Genomic DNA, 19,998 nt, shown 5'->3' with positions numbered 1-19,998 from the left:
ATGGGCGCTCTCCTCCGCCACCTCCTCCACCTCACTGTCATCAGCAATGGCAACACCTTTCTTGGGGCAATGGTGATGGCCAACTTCTAGCTAGCAGAGCAGTGGTCGCTGATGCCGTAGATGTAATAGTGGGCATTGAAAGAGGTGATGGTGATGGTGGCATGGCCCATGGATAGGGTGGAGCCATTAAAATCTGGTTCTTAGTGAAGCGGGCATCGTAACTGGGTGGGTCATTTTGAAAAGGGAGGAGATGTATCAAAAGAAACAAAAAAAAAAGAAAAGGGAAAAAAATTATTTGGGCTTTGGAATTTCACAATCCACTTGAAGCATTTAAGCGGATGCCCATAGTTCTCTCTCTTTTTAATTTTTCTGCTCACTTTTTTCTTTGCTCTTCAAACTCATATCCTCACTGTAGTGGAGAAAAGAGAGAAGAAGAGTGTACCCACCCTTCAAATCTCTCTCTTTCTTACAAGCTGGTGGGTCGCTTTGAGCTTTTCTTTTCAGAGGATCTTTCGCTGGCTCGTTTTTGGCTTTTTCTCTCTCTTCTTCTGTCTCTCTATCTCTTTGCTTTTACATGAAGCCATAGTAGTCGAAGGCAATTACATGGACAGATATTTTTTTATAATAGATGATAAATTGATTATTTTATATTTTGGAAATGGTTTTAATAATATTTTTATATTTTAAGGGTGTAAATATAGGTTTTGAAAATTAATGGATGGAGCTGTAATAAATTTAAATTTTAAATAGATTTTTATAATTTTTTAAATTTTTAATAATAAATAATATAATAATTTTTTTATTGGATGATTCAAATATGCGTACCATGATCGTTTTAATCAATAATTTTTTTATTCTTATAAAAAAAATCAATAATTTCTCTTCCGAGGGGACCTGCCGAAATGCGGAAGAAATAAATAAATAATTTTGAAAAGGCCGTCAGAGTAACGCGATCCGCTGCAGTTCCTCTCCAACTCCAAGGGAATCTCCGCCGAGGTCGAGCAAAACCGGGTCGGAAGGGCATTACGGTCACTTCGCGCCGCCCCGCACCGGACGCTGCTCCCGCTCCTCATTTTGAAAGCATCGTGCATTCCCCGTCTCCTCGCCAGTCTAGGGTTTCCGGTACTCGAAATCGCCATGAATGGCCACTGAGCTCGAGCGCCCACACGTCGAAGATCCCTTCGCGGATTGCTCCGTCCTCTCTTTCCTCTCTCAAACCCTTGGAACTCATCTCCATGCCCCGGAGGCGGAGGAAGAGGAAGCGACCGAAATCTCTTCACGTCCATGGTAACCGTCTCCTACTCCAAATTCAGATATCACAGACTTTTTGTTTTCCGAAATCTAGTCTTTTAGATGACCGAGATCTTTGATTTGATTGACAAAATATAGGGTTTCTGGATTATCTTATCAAACTTTTAGTGGTTTGTTTTTCCCCTGGTGCTAAAAACCCTGACTAGAGATAAGTTATAGGGTTCGGTCAGATTCTTTTTCTCCTGCTCATCTTATACGTTGGAACTGCGTTCTTTCTCGGTTAGGGTATTCGATTGGGTTGGAATTGCATCTTTCTTGGCTAGGGTATTCTTATGCGTTGGAACTGCATTCTTTCTTATGCGTTAAAACTATGTAAAGAAATCCCTATTTTTTCTATCGGATTTTTTTTTTTTTTTTTCTCCCAGTCACATTCTGATGCATTGGAACTACATTCTTTCTGGGCTAGGGTATTTTCTACCTGGATAGAAATAAGGACTTATATAGTTGCATCACGTGCGATGCAGTCCAACTTTGTCAAATTTCGAAGTACATAGCCGGATTAGTCGAGGTTGGTTGTCCTGACTGTTGCATACCAGCGGCTCAAAGCATCAAGTCTTCTTGTTAGTATCAGTTTTGGGTTCTAACTTTCGGCCGGTATCAAGCTCTTATGACCTGCGGCTAAGGATGTAGAATCAACAAAGCGATTGCATCTTCCAATACACTTTTTTTTATTAAAAAAATCTTTTGAACCAAGTATATGTGCTTCTGTTTGTTTTAATTGGAAGAACTAATGAAAATTTTATCTTTCATGCTAGAGCAGGCATTGAAGGGCTCGAAGGAGTTTCTGGAACAGGCGCAACAAATCAAGAAGAGTTGTTCCAACTTTCCAAGTCCACATTCTGAGTATGGAGACAAAGCCATTTCTGCAGATGTCAAGGACCGTCCCCAAGGACGAAGACCAGCATTGGGTCGAAAACGGGCTCAGTTTTCTTTAAAGCCTAACTCAAGGTAAAGCAGTTTTTAGCAATTTGTCGTATTGGATGCTGGTTTTAGGTCAGCCTATATTCTATGCCTATGATATCCACTGGGGATCTGCATGTTAACAGATTTGTTCATTTTAGACGCTGGATCCTTGGATGAGTTCTAATATTGGTGCCATGGGCTGAATGGGTTGAACGATATTTTCACTTGGATGGATAGGAGACTGCCATCCACCTGTCCCATGGCATGACTGTGATATCAAGATTAGCATTCCTTTTTTGTGTATTTATTGTTGCAGTATCACCATGTTGTGTTTTAGTAATTGTTTTTTTTTTTTTTTTAAATTAATCAGTTACTCACTAAGCTTTGCAATTCTGTCTGTCGACAGCCATTCTGTGCCAAAAATGGACTTTGATTCTGGTTTTGATCACATTGAAGACCCAGAAGAGTATTTCTTGGCCTTTGAGCAGCTTGAAAGTAATCCTTTGCCACTTTGGAAGTTGCACTTCTTGTCCACCTGATAATTTTAGTGTACATTGCAGTAACCTTGGAAATTTTATTGTCCTATCTTGTGTATGGAGTGTAGATGCTGATAAAGAATTGAAGAAACTGAGGGGAGAGGTTTATACTGATCTGCTCGAGCATCACCAGTCCCCAACAGCTCGCAAGCGTCGTCCTGGAATTTTGGGGTATGTTTGATCTTGCTTGGTAACTGGTTTCTTCATGAGCGTGCTTGGTAACTGGTTTCTTCATGCATGGATTTCCATCATCTGCACTGATCATCGTCACTGGAGAATAATTGTTTTCTGTACTTTCTTTCTCCTCTACTTGCATGCAGACATATCATCTTGATGAAGGAGAATGGAAACATCCTTCTCCACACCCTCCTCACCTTTCATTCTTAGTTAAAAAGGAAGGAAGAAAAAGAGATTTTTTCCCTCTGAAATTGAGTTTGCAAGCCAGGAACAACATTCAGAGCATTAAGATGTGTGCTTGTGTTTGTCTGCTGAGATCTAGCATATCGCATGGTATATTGCTGGTTACTAGCTTATTATTACAGTATTACATAGTGAGATGTAAAAGTGACTCATCAACATAATATATGTTGTCACCTTTTCTTCTTGTGTATATAAAAAGTTACATTTTTGAGTTTCAGTTGTATTCTTGATAGAGGCCAATATTGTCAAAATAATCAAACGTACATGACTTAGTAATATTGGGACATGTGGAGATCCAGATTGACCTATTAGCAACTTTAAATTGGCACATAACATCAAAATTCATTCTACCAAGGAAATTGCATCCTGAAGTCGGATCAAGTATTAATGGTTGCAATATGATACATAGTTGTACACCAATTGGGACACTAGTATACAAGGTTGATTGATCAATCTTAGAAAATCCATATATAGTTAGTGATCTCGAATTTTGGTGGGCGAATCTATATCATGCAGCTTAAGTTTCAAACCCAAAAAAATTGTCCAATGTGGTATGACATACAACAGCAGTTTAATCTTAAACTTTTACCAGATTAAGGACAGCACGTGGGTTTAAATTCTTTAATGAGGACTAAATCTGCCATGCTTGTCACGATCATCCAATTTTGTTAAGCTAGAGTGTTCTTTTAAATGAGATCTTTAATTCAATTTATGACTTTTGTTTTTGTATCAGGAAGACAGCAAGCTATAAACATCATTTTCCCGCTAAAGTTGATACTGCCCAGGCCTTCAGGGAATCACAACAAGAAATTTCTGATAAAAGAACTTTTAGCCCATCCAGCACTTCGATTATTGCAGAGTCAAGTAATATTTTGCATCCTAGAACAGTTGACCAACGTGTCACTTCACAATCCAGGAAAACAAATAGTGAACTCCTTGATGCTAAAGAAAGACAAGGTACGTTAAATATATTGCTACTGTCCAATTGTTACTACCAGTGCTGTTTTTCCTAACTGAATGGTTATTTATTTTACCAGGTTCTGTGACTCACAAGGAGAAAAATGTTAATGATCTTTTAGATAAATTATTGATTTCATTTAAAGATTTGGATGAAGGTGAAGGGGCAACTCTGCTGCGGGAGAGCTTGCATATCAAGTCAATTAATGTAGGCAAAGTGTGTCTCCCTGAATTGCATACTGTTCAGAAGAATGTCACTAGAACACTTGAGGGTAGAGTGATGAGAAAGGAGTTAGAGGGCCGCCAACTTTCACAAAATTCATCAACTCTAGCAAGAAGTCCGCTTGCTGCAATTTCAATCTTGCAGAGGCGCATTTCGCCGAAAGATCCATTGGAAGATCCATACTCAGGGCCTCCTATTAATGATGCACCAATTTTCAGAGATTCTTCTAGACGTAAAGGTGAAGATGAGAACTCTCTTTCACCTCCTGCTGATATTGGCCATCATGATAGGAATGATTCAATTGCTGGTGATGCTTCCAGGCCAGTGATGGTAAATGGCAAAAGATTGTGTTTGGTGGATAAATTGAACACACCAGTTTCTGGAGAAGATAGAACTGTTGACAATAAGATCACAACAGAAGAAAAGCTAACAGAATATTCCCCATGCTTGCTTGAAAATGCCACGGAGCAAAGCAACAATAAATTTGATAATGACAAAGATGCATCTGGTGGACTTGATGGCCATATGGAAGAGGAGGCAAGTACTTCTGATGCTCAGTTGATTGTTGAATGACTGGATACTAATAACTTTGATATTGGGTTGTATATTTTAGGGCAATGATATGCAGCTGGATGCTTTAATCTCGGATCAGCCAGATACTGGAGTTGAATATCCAACTTCTGGTTGTAAGGTTCCCATTGGAAGAGAAGGCTTGGCTCGTCCACAGGGTAGCGACATGCCTCAAAATCATAGTAGTTATGGAATTGATGTTGATGCTAACTTCCATGGTCCTGATGACATTTTGCAAGATGAGGCAAGTGTTCTTTTTGGTGTACTCATCTGTACAGTTTCTGAACAGAATTCTTAGTGCTAAATATCTGATCTAACTTGTAGGCAACCATTCCGGCACAGGAAGTGGTAGTTGGTATGGAGGCTTCTAAAGGTATAATTTTGGTGCTGCAAACTTGCCTGAGATTCTGTCCTTGCATTTATTGCACTGTACTAAAGGATTACATCCTTACCATGTTGCTCGTTGCTTCTTAAACTTTCATGCATGCGAAATTGCATCTCTCGAGAGAATGTGCGATATCCTTTAGTTTTTTAGTGTCTAACAGGACATCTGGTAATTCAATTTTCTAACAGCTGCAGGAGGTATGACTTGTCTCTGCACCTTAGAATATGCCGTTGCTGTTGAATTGTGAGCTCTATTAGTTTTGTCATAGCAAGTAAGGGTGGAGGAGCAAACCTTATTTAGCTTGTAGAGTTGATTTGGAAGAAAAGCATATAAGGCCAGTCTCCTTGTTGAAGTTGGTGTTATTTTAAATATTTTGACTATTCCCAAGAATATGCACCAGTTAATTTTTATAACTCAAAGACCACCACATTCACCCAATCCATGCATCATCAATCATGATGAAGGGCTTGATCTTTGTTGCGAGTTTAATATATTTCTGCCCTTTATGGACAGATAACTCCAATCTTCCGACAACGGTCCTTCCAATGGATGTGCAATCAGAAAATGCACGTGTCTTACCAGAAGAAAATAATGAGGTTGGCTAGTTCTATGCTTAAATTTTCTTTATTTTGTGCTAGAAGTGTAGTTCCTTTTGTTGCCCCTTTTTCTATTTCTCCCAATTGTTTGCATGATGATTCAGTACTTTTCAATGAAGTTAGTGTATGTGATTATTTGAAATTGTTCTTTGTTCTCAATCTTTGTTCCAACTTTACCTCTCTGCGAAGTACTAATTGGCAGAATAACATTGTTTGCGCATTTTATTTTCTCATGATTGACCATGGTTGATGGGGAGGTTGATGAGAGAGATGCATTCTTAATTTGCCTTTGATGCAAGGACTCACATTTGTGGGAGTAAATATTCATTGCAACGGTGATACCACGACAAACTTGTAACAAACCAATGACAACGCTTCCATTTCATTGATTGCTGTGTATTTCACCGATTCCCGTGATGATACCCCACACTGCCCCACCGATTTTCGACTTTTGTTTGGCTTGTTACAGGTTTGACATGGTATCACCGTTGCAACGAATATTTACTCCATTTGTGGAGTGTTTAAAATGAAAAGAAAGTAAAAGAAGCACCAAAGACATGAAGATTAAAAGAAAGGAAACAACATTGACCTTCATTCAATCTAAGTTCAGATAGGCTCGATAGATTTAATACATATGATTGAGAAAAACTAAGATACCCTCCAGAGCAGGTCGGACCTTTGTAAAGAAGATACCCAACCTAGAATAAGAGGCTAAGACATCCCATTAGTGTGGTGTGGAAACCATTGTAATTGTATAAGTTGAGAGGGTCCCAAGGAAGTCTTCTTTCTGCTTTTTATATTGAAAGGGAAAGTTATGTCTAACAAGTACTTTCCTTGGATTGAAGTAGTGAGTAGTTCCCTCCAAAAATATATTCCTCTCATCCAAATGACTTAACAACTTCTTTTAACTAGTTAACTCCAGCAATAGCCTACTGAAATGAGTTACAAGTGGCCAACCATGATTCCTTTAAGTAACATGCATAAATAATTCACTTAATCATCCTCCAACATGTATTATAATTAGCCAACATATGTTCAAATTTTTACCATGTCATGTGGCTGATGCCATTTCCTGAATATTGGATATTGCATTCTTGAAGTTGAACTTGTTACCGCCTAGATGGGTATAGTTTCAGTACCTAAGTATGACCACATTCTTTGAAATGAATATGGATTATCTATATATGGGCATTTACAAATTTCAACACCTATGAAGCCAATAATGCAGGGGACATGCCTCTGTGTGAGCATGCTTGAACATGAATGCATCATGCCATTTTTGTGTGCAGCTCCTGTTGTGACATTCTCTTCTGTTGTGTAAGTTACAGCAAGTGTCAAGTGGATAATATGTTTGCCATGTTGATTATTATGCCATATTTTTTGGATCGCAGAGACAAGGTCTTCAGGGAGCTTCTGGAGCACCTCAGAACAGAGAAAGGAGGCAAAAAGCACCAAGTCACAAACAAAACAGGAAAAAATTGGTTTCAAGAAGACAAAGCCTTGCAGGTACTATTTAGAATGACGCAATTGAAGTTCAAATTATAATGGTTTATTTCTATGACTTTTTGTTTACGGGATCTTTTTCAAGCTACTGCTGATCTGGCAGCGATAATCAGTGTGGCTTTTTTTGTATTGTCAGATGCTGGGATGGCATGGAAATCTGGCATAAGGCGAAGCACCAGAATTAGGTCAAGGCCTCTGCAGTATTGGCTCGGGGAAAGATTCTTATATGGGCGCATACATGACAGTGAGTATTACAAGATTTAGTCTTTCTAGTGCAGGTCATCTGTTTTCTGTGATTATCAATTATTAAACATCTGAAAAGATGTAATATATGCTTTTATAATCTTTGTAAGAATGGTTTGAATTATAATTAAATTTTATTCATCTATGTTGTTAGATGTTTCTCCTCTTACTTGGGACTGTCTTCTCATGTTACTGGTAGCTTTTGTATTTTTCAGAATGCTCACTGAATGCCTTCCGTGAATTTATAAATATTATTTATTCTTGATATATCACAAAGATGTGTTTTTATATGATTAACATATGCTGGAGTTTAATGTATCCTATTTTGTACTGCATGCATCAATTATTCTATGATGCCAGTGTTGTTAATAGACAAGCATATTAGTCTTCTACAGCCTCAATCATTATGGGGGAGCAAATTAATTTCTTATGAACCTCCATACAGAGTACTGATTCTTTTCAGTATGCTGTAGATTTAATACAGCAAGAACTTTTATAGATTTAAACATTTGTTGTGTTGCAGGCTTGGCAACAGTCATTGGGGTGAAGTACGCATCACCAGGTAACCCAGCGCTGAAGGTTAAGTCATTTGTCTCGGAGGAATATGCAGACCTCGTAGCTCAAGCAGGACTCCATTGAGCTGATACTTTTCCGTTTCCTCTTTATGACAGCTATTCTAGTATGCTCCTCACCCTAATGACCTGTCTGTTAGTCACCCTGAAGTGTTGTCTAAAGGGTACAGATAGATTGTAGTTCAATTTTGGAACTTGGCCGGCAACGGTATTTTGAGCTAAATGTCAAGTCTCCTGTAACTTGTAAGGTATCAATATTGCATTGATATTCTTTATGCTTTCTTATCAAAAAAAAATTCTTTATGCTTCCGGTAGTATGGGTTTTATCGCATTTGTGGATGGCAAAAAATATGGTTAGCAGCTTTCTTGGAGTTGGTAGGCTGCCCTTGGAGCCTTTCATCACTAAACGCTATGAAATTTATTCCGGATATGGTAACAGATGAAAATTGTTATTAAACTACAATTGTTTTTTTGAGCTCTCTAGCAGTTAAGATAACAAATCAAAGACAGATGGACACTGCGGATCTTGTCCAAGCAAATGTGGCTATTACAAATCTCTGGATGTTACTCTCATCCCATGATTTCTTTTTTGCAATACTCCAACGCCTAATAGATGAGCCATGAATCTACTGGGATTTTGAAGATATAATTTTATAAAAGATAATTTTGATCAGGTGTTTGTTTGTATTTTGTTGACATTAGAAGGGCTGCTAGCTGATTCGACTCTGAAATATAATCTTATGATACCCGATTTTGAATTTGCTATAAAATTTAATTGTTCTCAGATGCGATATCTTTTCCTTGTCGTAGAAGCAATAGCTTTTGATGCAATAATTTTTGCTTCACCAGGAAAAACCAAAATATTGGCTGTTCATGAGATCAGCATCTCTGTTCATAGAAAAACCAAAATATTGGCTGTTCATGAGATCAGCATCTCTGTTCATAGAAAAACCAAAATATTGGCTGTTCATGAGATCAACGTCTTGGCCCCGCATGGAGTAACACTGATGGATGATGCCCCTGGTTAAGACGGTCAAGTCTGGTTGGCAATTACTTTTCAATTGATTTGTCATAAATCTCACCCGGCCTGAACCATGGCAAATGGATAAATTCCACGCATGACGCCTTCTCACGTACCAGAGACGATGCTTTGCTTCATATGCTTAATTGACCTTCAATTTGAGAACTCTAAAAAGAAAACCCACTTGCGATGAAATCACTAAGATGATTCGTTAAATGTGATTAGATCGACAGTTTGGCTATCGAAAACTTTAATAATAGATTGTCTAATCACCAAACATTTGACAAAAAACTAATTTACATGCTCTGGAAAACAGGTTGCCGAGAACAGATTTGTTTCTGAAACTTGATAAACCACTCTATAGTCAAAAGCTGAGGTCCTAGCCCTTTAACAAGGGAATACAACAATCAGGTAGACTTCACGGAGTCAATAAAAGATCACTGGGATGGCAAATGGTAACATTATCTGTTCCCTAATAAAACCCGGGTAGTGAACCAACTCCCTCCTGATATGCAGAAGCAGCATATATTCGAAAGAAGCCACCCCAACAGCAATTGCTTAAGTCATAGTTAAACAGGGATTTCCTGATGACCAAGGATCATCTTCTTTGGCCATAATACTTTCAGATGGTGATATCTATGTAACAACTCTTTTAGTTCAGGACAACAATCTTTGGCCGCTTATTTGGCTTATTTTTATGCATTGACTCATTGTTCTCTGTACGCGATTTCTTGTCCAAACCACATCTATCTATCTCACCATTACTGCAACTGCCATCATCACTATCATCTTCAGTGTCAGATGAGCTGCTGCTAATAGAGTTCATTGCAGGCCGAATGCTACCCATGGCGGCCTCAGCTGCTGCCACAGCTTCAGCAGTATGAAGGTCAGTCACACCCAGAAGCAAATCCTGCATATACGTTACATCCACCATTAATCAATAACCGCAAGAATGCCCCTGAAATTTTTATAGCTTACAGATTAGCTTATTTACCATCTCAATGTATTCTTGTTCACTGCCGCTAACCACTTCTATATTATAATCTGCACGAGAATTACTCTGCAATAAGACAAATAATAAATAATGGATTGATCAAAAGTGAAACATGAGATAATACAATAGAGCCTTTCTCACGATTGAAAGCTTACCTGGGCATCAACCTTCAATTTTTCATTTGCTTCGGCCATTACTCCTAAAAAATCCTTCACTTTTCCAAGAACTGACGTGCAAATCAATCAAGAGAATGAGGTAGGATAAAAATTTCAGTAAGCTTCAAAAATTGGTTACCAAGACAAATCCGTTCTAATTTAAGGGCTAAAAAAGCTATCTATTCATTATGATGCATCACATACTGGCAAAATGAAAGGGATCTTATTAACACAGGAGAAAAAAGAAAAGGAGAAAGAGAGAGAGAGAGAGAGAGAAGAGAAAAGAAATGAACAGAACATGGGATGAAGGAGATTTTCTTTTCTCTCCAATTTTCAATATATTAAAAAAAGGGGCTGAAGAGAAATTGCTTCTCTTTTCTCTTCTCTCCTGATTTGCTATGAGAGAATTTAAAATTCTCTTATTTTCAATCCTTCCTATAACCAAATGAATGAGAGAATTGGTTCCTCTCTTCTTCTCTTCTAACCAAATAGCACATTTGCATTTCCTTTCTCTTGGATTGTCCCAACCTAACCAATTAATCATCGGATGTACTTTTTAAGTTCGACATCCCACAACTTCTCATCGCAATTTGTTTTAGTCACCAGCATGTATCCTTATTCCTTACAGATGACTATGAAGTCATTAAAACCTACATGACTCTTTATCCAACTAGGAATGACAGTAGAACAAAGACCCGCAAGAATAAGAGAATGCGTCAGAAAAAAGCAGGCAAGGAATAAGTAACGAAGCCAGATGACAAAGAAAGAAACTGCAAGCGAAGGGACAAAGAAGAGAGCTCAAGGCAAGTTCTCGCGCATGAAGAACGAATAAAGATACAATTTTTAGCAAAGTATAGAAAAATCAATTCGCCTCTATGGCCATATCAAGCTTTCAAACTAGAGGGGGAAGAACAAACCATAAAATTTTCATCATTACCTTGGCTCCTAGGAACTGCGGTAGTGATAGGTCTTCCCTTCGCGTCCCCATCGGCTCGGGCCTCGAAGGGTGGGTTTCTGCGCGAAGGATCTTTGCTACCTAGGAGAAGGGTCTCTGCGAATCTCAGAAGAAGCCGAATAAAAATTAGGGTTTTGAAGCACGGAAAAATTACTTAAAATTTCGGCGTCCGCTCAATAAATTCAAAGAAAAGACGAAATTAATGGAAAGATATTAGAAGAGTACCAAGGAGAGAAGGCTTCGAAGGTTGATCCAAGAGTTCCTTCCTCGTCTCCGCCATTGGTGGTGCTCTCCAATCCAAAGAGAGCAGCAGCGTCTTCGGAAAAGTCAAAAAAATTGAAAAACCCTAGAAAGCAGCGTCGAGGATGCAAGTTGGTGGGACTCTGACGGATCGGATCTTATAAGATCCAGATCCGAATATGATAACCCGATTTCGATTCCCAGAGATTTTGGAATAGAAATTTTACATAGGAGTGGTTTGGTTCACGGAATTTGAGGGAGCAAAAGGTAATTTGATTTTTTTTTTTTTTTTGATTGAAGTTTTAAGAGATGAAAACATAAAAAAAAATTCTTCTTATGAAAACATATTTCTCATATTTCATAAAAAATAAAAATATATAGAAGAGATGGATTTTGAGATTGTTCATGAAATAAAAATTGATAATTTTTTTTAAATATTTTTTTGAGATTAAAGATTGAAATTCTATAAAATATTAATGAATAGTTAAGATAAAATATTAAAAAGTAATATATTCCTAATATTTATATTAATATAACATAATATTAATATTATAATATTATAATATTATTTTAATATTTATACTAGTATAATATTAATATTAATATAATATTAATATGTTAATATTTATATTAATATAATATGATATTGGATATTATATTTATATCTATATCAATAAATTTATTAGGTTAAAATATTAATATAATATTAATATATAATAGTATTATACTAATATAATAAATTAATATTATATTATAATATATTAATAAATATTTATATTTATATATTATTATTATTTATATAAAGTTTGGGAGCAAAAATATATAGATATTAAGTTTTTTATACGATTTTTTCAGAAAAATAGATGCTTTACCAAACATAAGCTATTTTTTTATTATCAACTAAATATGTCAAAATCATATTTTGAAAAAATAATTTTATAAAAAATAATTTTTTGAAAAATTATTTATCAGAAAGAAAAATTTTTCTCACAACGAAATGAATATGTAGAGTTTATGGATAAAAATCTATACCACAATCCTCGAGTAAACAGTTAATTTTTCCAACTGTTATCAACTTCCAAAAATGAATTGGATGCTCGGAGAAATTATACTCTTCACCAACTGCATCACCATGTGAGGTGCGCCATGCCAATCAACCTTGTTTCTACGAGTCCCTTTATTATGACCTCATCTCGGATTGCCGCCCCCTCATCTCGTCTCGAGTTGTTCCTGTGGTGCACTGCTTGTCCATTTTGATGCGAACTTCACATCAAACTTGATTACCTGATGCTTAGGTTCCCCTTCCTGCATGGCTCCTGAGCAACCGACATTTAAATTGCATGATGATGTCTAACCAATTGCTCTGCATATATGCTCTACAATTATAAAGAATATGCTGGAAGAAAACCTAAAATAATTTTCATTTTACAGAGCTTGATAATATTGTAGATTATGCTAAAATCAAAGTCACTAGCTCATTCTAGTGAAATGAAAACTTGATCGTAAATGTAAAAGTCATTCCACCAATATGTGATCTCTCTATTCCACCAATTAGCAGTCAAAGTCACAGCAAATGCAAAATATGATAGTAGAGTTCACAAAAAAGCTATCAATGACTCGTCTTCATACTGAAGCAAAGCTAGCGCCTTGCGTAATTTTATTAGACAATTTCATAGTTTACCTTTTTGCTTTGCAGGTTTGTGCTCTGCCTACAAGCATAGCATTAACATGGAATAAAAATTTCAAGCCAAAAAGTTTTAGCTTAAATAAAGAAGGCGTTCCAACACATGAGACTCTTGCCATTGCAAATCTAAGAAGGATCAGATGTATACAAGCTCACCCTTAAGTGCAGAGAGGCAATTTTTATATTTCAAACCTAGAACACCCATGCCAATGAAGCAATCTTACTGATTTATAGCTGAAACTTATCTGAGTCATCAGTTGGACATAATTTTTTTTTCTTCAAGAATTAGCTAGATTTAAAACTTTTGGATGCTTTTGCCCCCAGAGTAGTTGATGCACCCAAATCATATATTAAGATGAAGCTGAGCGAGTATCCTTGACAGCAAATGCATACATTTTCTTATACAAATGTGTATAAAATTTTGATACTATGCACATATTTTTTGCTATCAGAAACTATATATATTTATCAAGCATGTAATGCACGTTCACGAGCTATAGTTCATTTGTCAACATACACTAGCTATATTTTGAAACCATTTAAAATTTAAAAAGAATCTTGCAAAAGAAGACAGATGCATACATAAAAATAAGAGGATTCAAAATGCAAAATTCTCAATTCTTCCGCAGTTAAGTCATGAAAACAGATAGATTCGGTGTGGAAGGCCATATGAGCTGTCAACGGCGTTAGGCAAAATTACAATGCAAAATCCTTGGAAAAATAAGGAGTTGATAGGTCATTGAAAATGCAAACCAATTTTTCAATCACAATTACGATGGTTCCGATGGAAAATATGCATATAGCTTCCCTTTTTCTCACGTAATCATAGAGAGACCAGGCCAGTGCCGGCTTAAGGGTAAGGCCACCAAAGCAAGGGTTTTAGGCCCCAATTTATTTTAGGCCCCCAGCCCCCCTCCCTCTGCCATCCATTTGCACCACATCCAGCCATCCACCTACAGACACGAGAAGATGAACAGCACTGGAGACAAAGACGGAGACGGCGAGACAGGAGACGACGAGCGGGAGCGACGAGACAGAAGTGGGTGAGGAGGCTTCGAGGCAGAGAAGAGCAGTTGTCCGTCGGGCCGTGGGCGAAGAAGTTGGCAATTCGGACAGTGGGGTCACCGGAGAGCTTGCAGAGAGGGGCCTTGAGGCAAGTGAGGGCGACACTAATGAAAAGGCCATCAAAAGCACCGGTGGTACCACCGTCGATAGAGAGGATGCGGACCCATCCCACCATCCGACGGTAACGATCTGACTTGAGAGGCGTCTCCTGATCTCCGACAGCTGACATACCACGGTTGAGGGATATCTCTAGTGGGGCAGAGTTTCAGGCTTTCGGCGGCACCACGGCGGGGGGTTTTCGGGCTTCCGACGTCTGAGCGACGGCAAGAAAGACGGAAGGTCAGAGTCTCCATGCATCGGTTTGTTTCTTTTATTTTTTTCCTTTCTTGAGTTGCGACACATGTGGCAACTGGGACTGGCAATAGCGTGGTCAAAGAAATAATGCTGCATTGTTATTTTTTTTTTTATAAAAAGAAAGTTCAACTTGAATCGTGCTATGGATTCCCTTCACTTTTAACAGCACCTTTTATAACAATCATGCTAAATCTTTACTATTATAGATGGAGGCCATTTATCCCTGCTTCAGCATACTACACACTTTTTGTTCAGGTTCAAAGTTTGGCTGGGTTACTTAGATTAATATTCCTTTTCTAACGATTTTTTTACCTTTTGGATCTACTGTATTATTCATAGTTATTGTTTCTTTTGTTTTCTTTTTACTTTTTGAACTTAGTCCTCTCCATTTACTAATGCAAATATTTGTATTGGGGCTATGTTCAGATGTTTTGTACATAGTATATATTTCTAAATAAACTCCTATAGTCGTGTACAAAAAAGGCTTCATATTGGATATAATATGAAGGGCAAACAGAAATATATGAAGGCTAATTCTTGTACTAAAGTTATATCATTTTTTAGAGTGGTACAATATATATATTTATTATTTTCTTCTTTTACTAAATGATAAAAAATTTTACATAATAATATATCTGATCTAACTCTTAAATCATTGTCAGAAACACATTGAAAAAGTCGTATTGAAAGTGTTAAAGCAATAAGATTTCAAGCTCCACAAATAAGAGATGTTTTATTGAAATTAGCAGAAATTAGTGAAAATTCTAAAACTAAAAGTGAAGCTAATTACTTAGCAACATATGAGTTTGAAAATTTTGAGTTTTTGTTGGGTATGACTATTTGGTATAATATATTATTTGCTGTTAACTTAGTTAGTAAAAATTTACAATCAAAAAATATGCATATTGATGTTGCTATAGAACAACTAAAATGTCTTCTTTCTATTTTTGAAAAATATAGAGAATATAGATTTGTATCTACTATGATTTTTTTAAAAAAAAATATATTTGAAATAAAAATAGAGCCTAAATTTTATGATAAATGTATCATTTATAGAAAGAAATAATTTGATGAGAATATTTACAATAAAATAATAAAATCTCTTGAAGAAATATTTAGAATTAATTATTTCTTATATATAGTAAATCAAGCAATTTTTTTACTCCAAAAAAAATTAGAACAGTTTCAGATATATTGAAAATATATTTAGTTTTATATTTAGCGATAAAAAATCAAAGTCATTAAACAATGATAGTTTGAAAGAATATTGTCTTAATCTTGAATGTTTCTTAAAATATAATAACTACTCTGATATTGATGATTTAGATTTATTTTCAGAACTAAAAATTTAAAAAAAATTATACAAGTGAAGAATAACAGTCCAATGGACATACTCAATCATATAAAATGACTCAACTCTTTTTCAAATGCATATATTACTTTTAGAATAATATTAATAATTTTAATAAGTGTTGCTTTGATAGAAAAAAAAATTTAAAATTAAAATTAATAAAATTTTATTTAAGATCAACAATATCTCAAAAAAAATTAAATAGATCAACTATATTATAAATTGAAAAAAAAATATTAGAAAAAATTTATTATAAAAATTTAATTAAAAATTTTGTATCTCAAAAAATTAAAAAAATAAAATTTCAATAAAATACTTACATAGAGTTTAATAAAAAATTATATTTTAATATTTAGTTTTTGAGCCACCCCTGAACCAGGCTCCTCGAACAACACATTATCCAAAGCAAACGCCTTTCATGTTAGCTTCAATGGATAATGGTGCACTGAAGTTCTAAAGATTAATAAACATATAATGACAGATTATGTCCGGCCACTTGATGGTGTCTCCGCCCCCTCCCACTTCTATATATAATAACAAGGAAAAATGATGAATGTTATGTCACATCATTTCGCATCAGAATAGTTTGTTATAATATAAATAATGTCCATCGTTTTATTTATACCTTTTTCTATGTAAAATGCTGTTTTTAAAATTCAAATTTTTATCAGACTTTCCTCCAAAAGTAATAGCACGGTCCAAAACGAATAATACTTTTTAATTCAATGAAAAATGACTAGAAAAAAAATATCATTATTTTTCTGCTATATTGTCTGTCCATTTTCATTATAGCAGCCACCGTACTAGTACTAATGACTGTTTTTGGAGAAAATTCTTAAATACAATTCTAGAAAGAAATAACCATCTTTAGAATCATTATTATAATGGCCTAAAGCAGAAGTAACCGGGAACCACGGCTAGATGCGTTTTTTAAAGGCTTAAGACCTCGCCTGCACCCTTTAAAAAAAAACAATGTCGTACTCATATTTTTTTTGTTTAAAGAAATTTTCTTTTACAGTCGTACACGCATGGGAAACGAAAAAATTTCAAAACTGAAACGGGCGTGTCTGGTTTTCCCCCTTCAAAGCCGTGCGCTCTGGAGGCCATCGCCTTTATTTTATTTTAATGCTTTAAGCTCTATATATATTGTATCTCCCGCTAGCTAGGCGACAAGTTCAGGGCGGCCATGCACCAGCTGCACCTGTTACAACCGTCCCCGGTTCGGGTTGAACCAGAGAAAACCACCAATATATCTTGTAGGACCTGTCAGTTCTATATGTTATAAATCACTTTCAGGAGTACAAAAACAAAAGCCGTGTCTCCTGGTTGGAGAGTTTTCTTTTCTTTTTCCACACCACTACTGGGGTTTTCAACATTAGAAATTATATACCATGCACCACGTGCACTGCATAACGGTGCACCACATCGATAGTAGACCATCATTCATATGAGTCTTATTCATCAAGCACTCATCCAAAAGATGGATCCATTGAAACAAGCGGTGCACCGCCATATGGTATATATGATGTAGGATATAAATTTTTATTTTTTTATACCTACCTCCATGTGTGGCACATGAGCGTGTAGGATATAATTCCTCCATCCTTGTGGAGGAGAAGAAGGGATCTTGTCTCATCGAAACGAAGAGTCGTGCAGTCTACAGAGCTCCACGTCATCTGATCTCAAAGCCTCTCGGGTGCTTTGAGAGGGATGTGCTCTCTCTCTCTCTGTAAACCGCACGACCCTTCATTGCGGTGAGCGTCTTACTTCCCAAAAACAGAAGGTGATTCATGGTAGAAGGAGACAATAAAGGTGCCAGGTATGCTTATATTCCCCAAGAAATTCTCGTCTTTTTGATGTAAATATATACAGATCCACTTGTTGCTCCCACGTCTATTGTGAAGGTCCTGTGCTGCTATTTACGCCACCCCCAAAAGGACCTCCCAAAGTGTGTAAACCCGGTTTTTGGTGTGACACGCCTACATTTAATCTGGTTGCTGAAAGAGAGTCAAAATGCCGAATTCGTTTCTTGATTGTTCGGGAAAAACCGAGTTGCAAAACATTGCGGGATGTTTTGGAAGACATGAAGCCTTTTTTTTTCCCAAACTTCAGCAGGTGAGTTCTCTCGTCTCTGTTTTTTTTTATTATTTTTTTCATGGGTATAAGTCTTTTTTTGAGTAAATTTTGGTACGAGGTTCTCTGACCTTCGGCTGTCCAGACCCTCTTAGCTTAGGATTCATTCTTTAATTTGTAGGTAAAAAATTCATCTAAAAATTTAATTTTTTTAAATAAATATTTTCAGATAAAAAAAATAATTTATCTATATTTTTTGAAAAAATGGTTTCGAAATCTGTTACCCATATTCTTTTGCATTACTATTTCGTAAGTAAATTACTAAAATTTATTCATATTTTTTATAATATTTCTTATACTTTTTAGATTTAAAAAAAATGGATGACTGAGCTATTGGGTATTAAATAACGAAGGCATCGGAAATGAGATATTTTAAGAATAAAATTAAATACCTATTTTACTGATTAATAAAAAAATAAATCAGCCATCTTCTAAGTGAATAAGATTTTTTTTTTTTTATTTTATGAAAAAGTATTATTCATGAAAAAGTAAATATGAGAATATGGATAAATTGATTAATAAAAAAATTGATTAATTTTTTTATAATATTTATCTAAAAGAATAGATGCAAGTTTAATATTATCTGAAAAAAATATTAACTACGGTGCAAAACCTAAAGTGCACCAAATAGTCTGTTAATTATCTGAGTTTTCCGTGCCATCCACAGGTGGATCTGGATGTTTTTCAAGGTCTGCCCGCGTGCCTAACTTGCCCATATTTGCTTGCATCAGAGTTCATTTTGGAAAGGATATCAGTAGTTCTTCCAATTACAAGGAGATTATAGTTTTCGATCTTTTCAGCATGGTCCTCTGGTATGAGACAGGGAGTCCTCCACGTAAACAGGCTCTTTGTGAGCGCCGTGGCCAAGTTCATAATGGTTGAATTGATTTTTCCACTCAATGATAATAGGCTTAGGGATGCTGATGAACAAGTCACTGGGTTGGGATGATATAAAAAATTACTCATTGACTAAGTCATCCACCAAGATGTTGTTGCTATCAGTTCCGCAAAATTTTTGGCTGTTCATTGGATAAGAATAGAATATTTCTCGACTGCAACCATTAGATCGGAACAGAATACTCAAAGCTAACATGATCATGACATTTCTCTATCTTAGAAATAAAAAATGACTTTGGTTGTAACTATCGAGCGGAATGCTCTTATGATCCTAACTGTCTGATCTTGCAGATTCTGTATGTATGCTTGCAATTGAAAATAATAGTGAGATGCGATTAATTTCTACTTTCTCATATAAATAGGATAAATTTTTATCGATTCTTCGCTATCTTCCCTGTGCCATGTTCCAGTCTCTCAAGAATATTAAAAGGTCGAATAATTTGGAAGCTGTTACAATTTCGGACTGAATTAAACCCATAAATTGTGCCAAGTGGATGGTGGGATTAATGTGTGGTGCAGGGCCACTCGATGCTGATTGTCGACCTAATCCACCTGCATCTCGCCCGCAAGGAACGAGTGACGCCACACCTAATCGATTTCATTTTCGTGATGTGAGATCTATGAAGTGAGAAAATGACTTGTTGACGGAATGATGTTCCATCATCCATCACATTTCTCTTTTTAACCGCTCTACTGCAGCATTTCTCTCTTTCTGCCTCTCCTGGCGACCCCATGGCACGCGACACCATGCAAAACCCGAGAGCTCTCCGCTTTCTATGACCGCTGGAATCAGTTGGCAGAGCTCTTACAGCCTTCGCTGCGTCATGGGCATGGATAAAATGTGGAGAATAAGCAAAAGTGGGTTCCCCCGTCCTACCAAAAATTTTTTCAGAAAGCGGGCAAAAATGAGTCAAAGCACATGCAGTTGAT

General features: G+C 36.3%; 2 protein-coding genes and 1 long non-coding RNA gene across 3 annotated transcripts; 2 read left to right on the top strand and 1 right to left on the bottom strand.

Moving 5' to 3' along the window:
• Positions 1 to 926: 926 nt before the first annotated feature.
• Positions 927 to 8,536, top strand: LOC105038377 (centromere protein C-like). The gene is given in 13 exon segments (XM_019849038.3): positions 927 to 1,262; positions 1,265 to 1,287; positions 2,072 to 2,259; positions 2,621 to 2,709; positions 2,819 to 2,921; positions 3,904 to 4,127; positions 4,208 to 4,887; positions 4,964 to 5,164; positions 5,245 to 5,293; positions 5,819 to 5,901; positions 7,293 to 7,407; positions 7,541 to 7,648; positions 8,171 to 8,536. Coding segments are annotated over 13 exon segments (2,100 nt in total). The 5' UTR covers positions 927 to 1,141; the 3' UTR covers positions 8,287 to 8,536.
• Positions 8,537 to 9,519: 983 nt separating this feature from the next.
• On the bottom strand, positions 9,520 to 11,701 carry LOC105038296 (uncharacterized). The gene is made up of 5 exons (XM_010914093.3): positions 11,570 to 11,701; positions 11,327 to 11,440; positions 10,390 to 10,460; positions 10,235 to 10,300; positions 9,520 to 10,150 (listed from the first exon to the last, which is right to left on the bottom strand). Exons 1-5 carry the CDS (start codon positions 11,622 to 11,624, stop codon positions 9,893 to 9,895), a joined length of 564 nt encoding a protein of 187 aa, XP_010912395.1. The 5' UTR covers positions 11,625 to 11,701; the 3' UTR covers positions 9,520 to 9,892.
• Positions 11,702 to 17,357: 5,656 nt separating this feature from the next.
• On the top strand, positions 17,358 to 19,413 carry LOC105038243 (uncharacterized). Its single transcript, XR_830690.3, has 2 exons — positions 17,358 to 18,153; positions 18,839 to 19,413. It is a non-coding gene; the product is annotated as an uncharacterized lncRNA (long non-coding RNA).
• The last annotated feature ends 585 nt before the right edge of the window (positions 19,414 to 19,998 follow it).

The sequence above is a fragment of the Elaeis guineensis genome, chromosome 2 (assembly GCF_000442705.2).
Source record: "Elaeis guineensis isolate ETL-2024a chromosome 2, EG11, whole genome shotgun sequence".
In the NCBI taxonomy this organism is placed as follows: domain Eukaryota; kingdom Viridiplantae; phylum Streptophyta; class Magnoliopsida; order Arecales; family Arecaceae; genus Elaeis; species Elaeis guineensis.
The sequence above is the reverse complement of the archived record's forward strand: the minus strand, read 5'-3'. Positions and strand labels throughout refer to the sequence as shown.

Bases quoted from the DNA above. Each gene is read 5' to 3' on its own strand.
- LOC105038296 (XM_010914093.3), bottom strand. From the start codon at position 11,624: ATGGCGGAGACGAGGAAGGAACTCTTGGATCAACCTTCGAAGCCTTCT. The intron at 10,461-11,326 runs GTAATGATGAAA...TTTGCACGTCAG, and splicing joins CGCAGTTCCTAGGAGCCAAG to TTCTTGGAAAAGTGAAGGAT. The intron at 10,301-10,389 runs GTAAGCTTTCAA...GTCTTATTGCAG, and splicing joins AATTGAAGGTTGATGCCCAG to AGTAATTCTCGTGCAGATTA.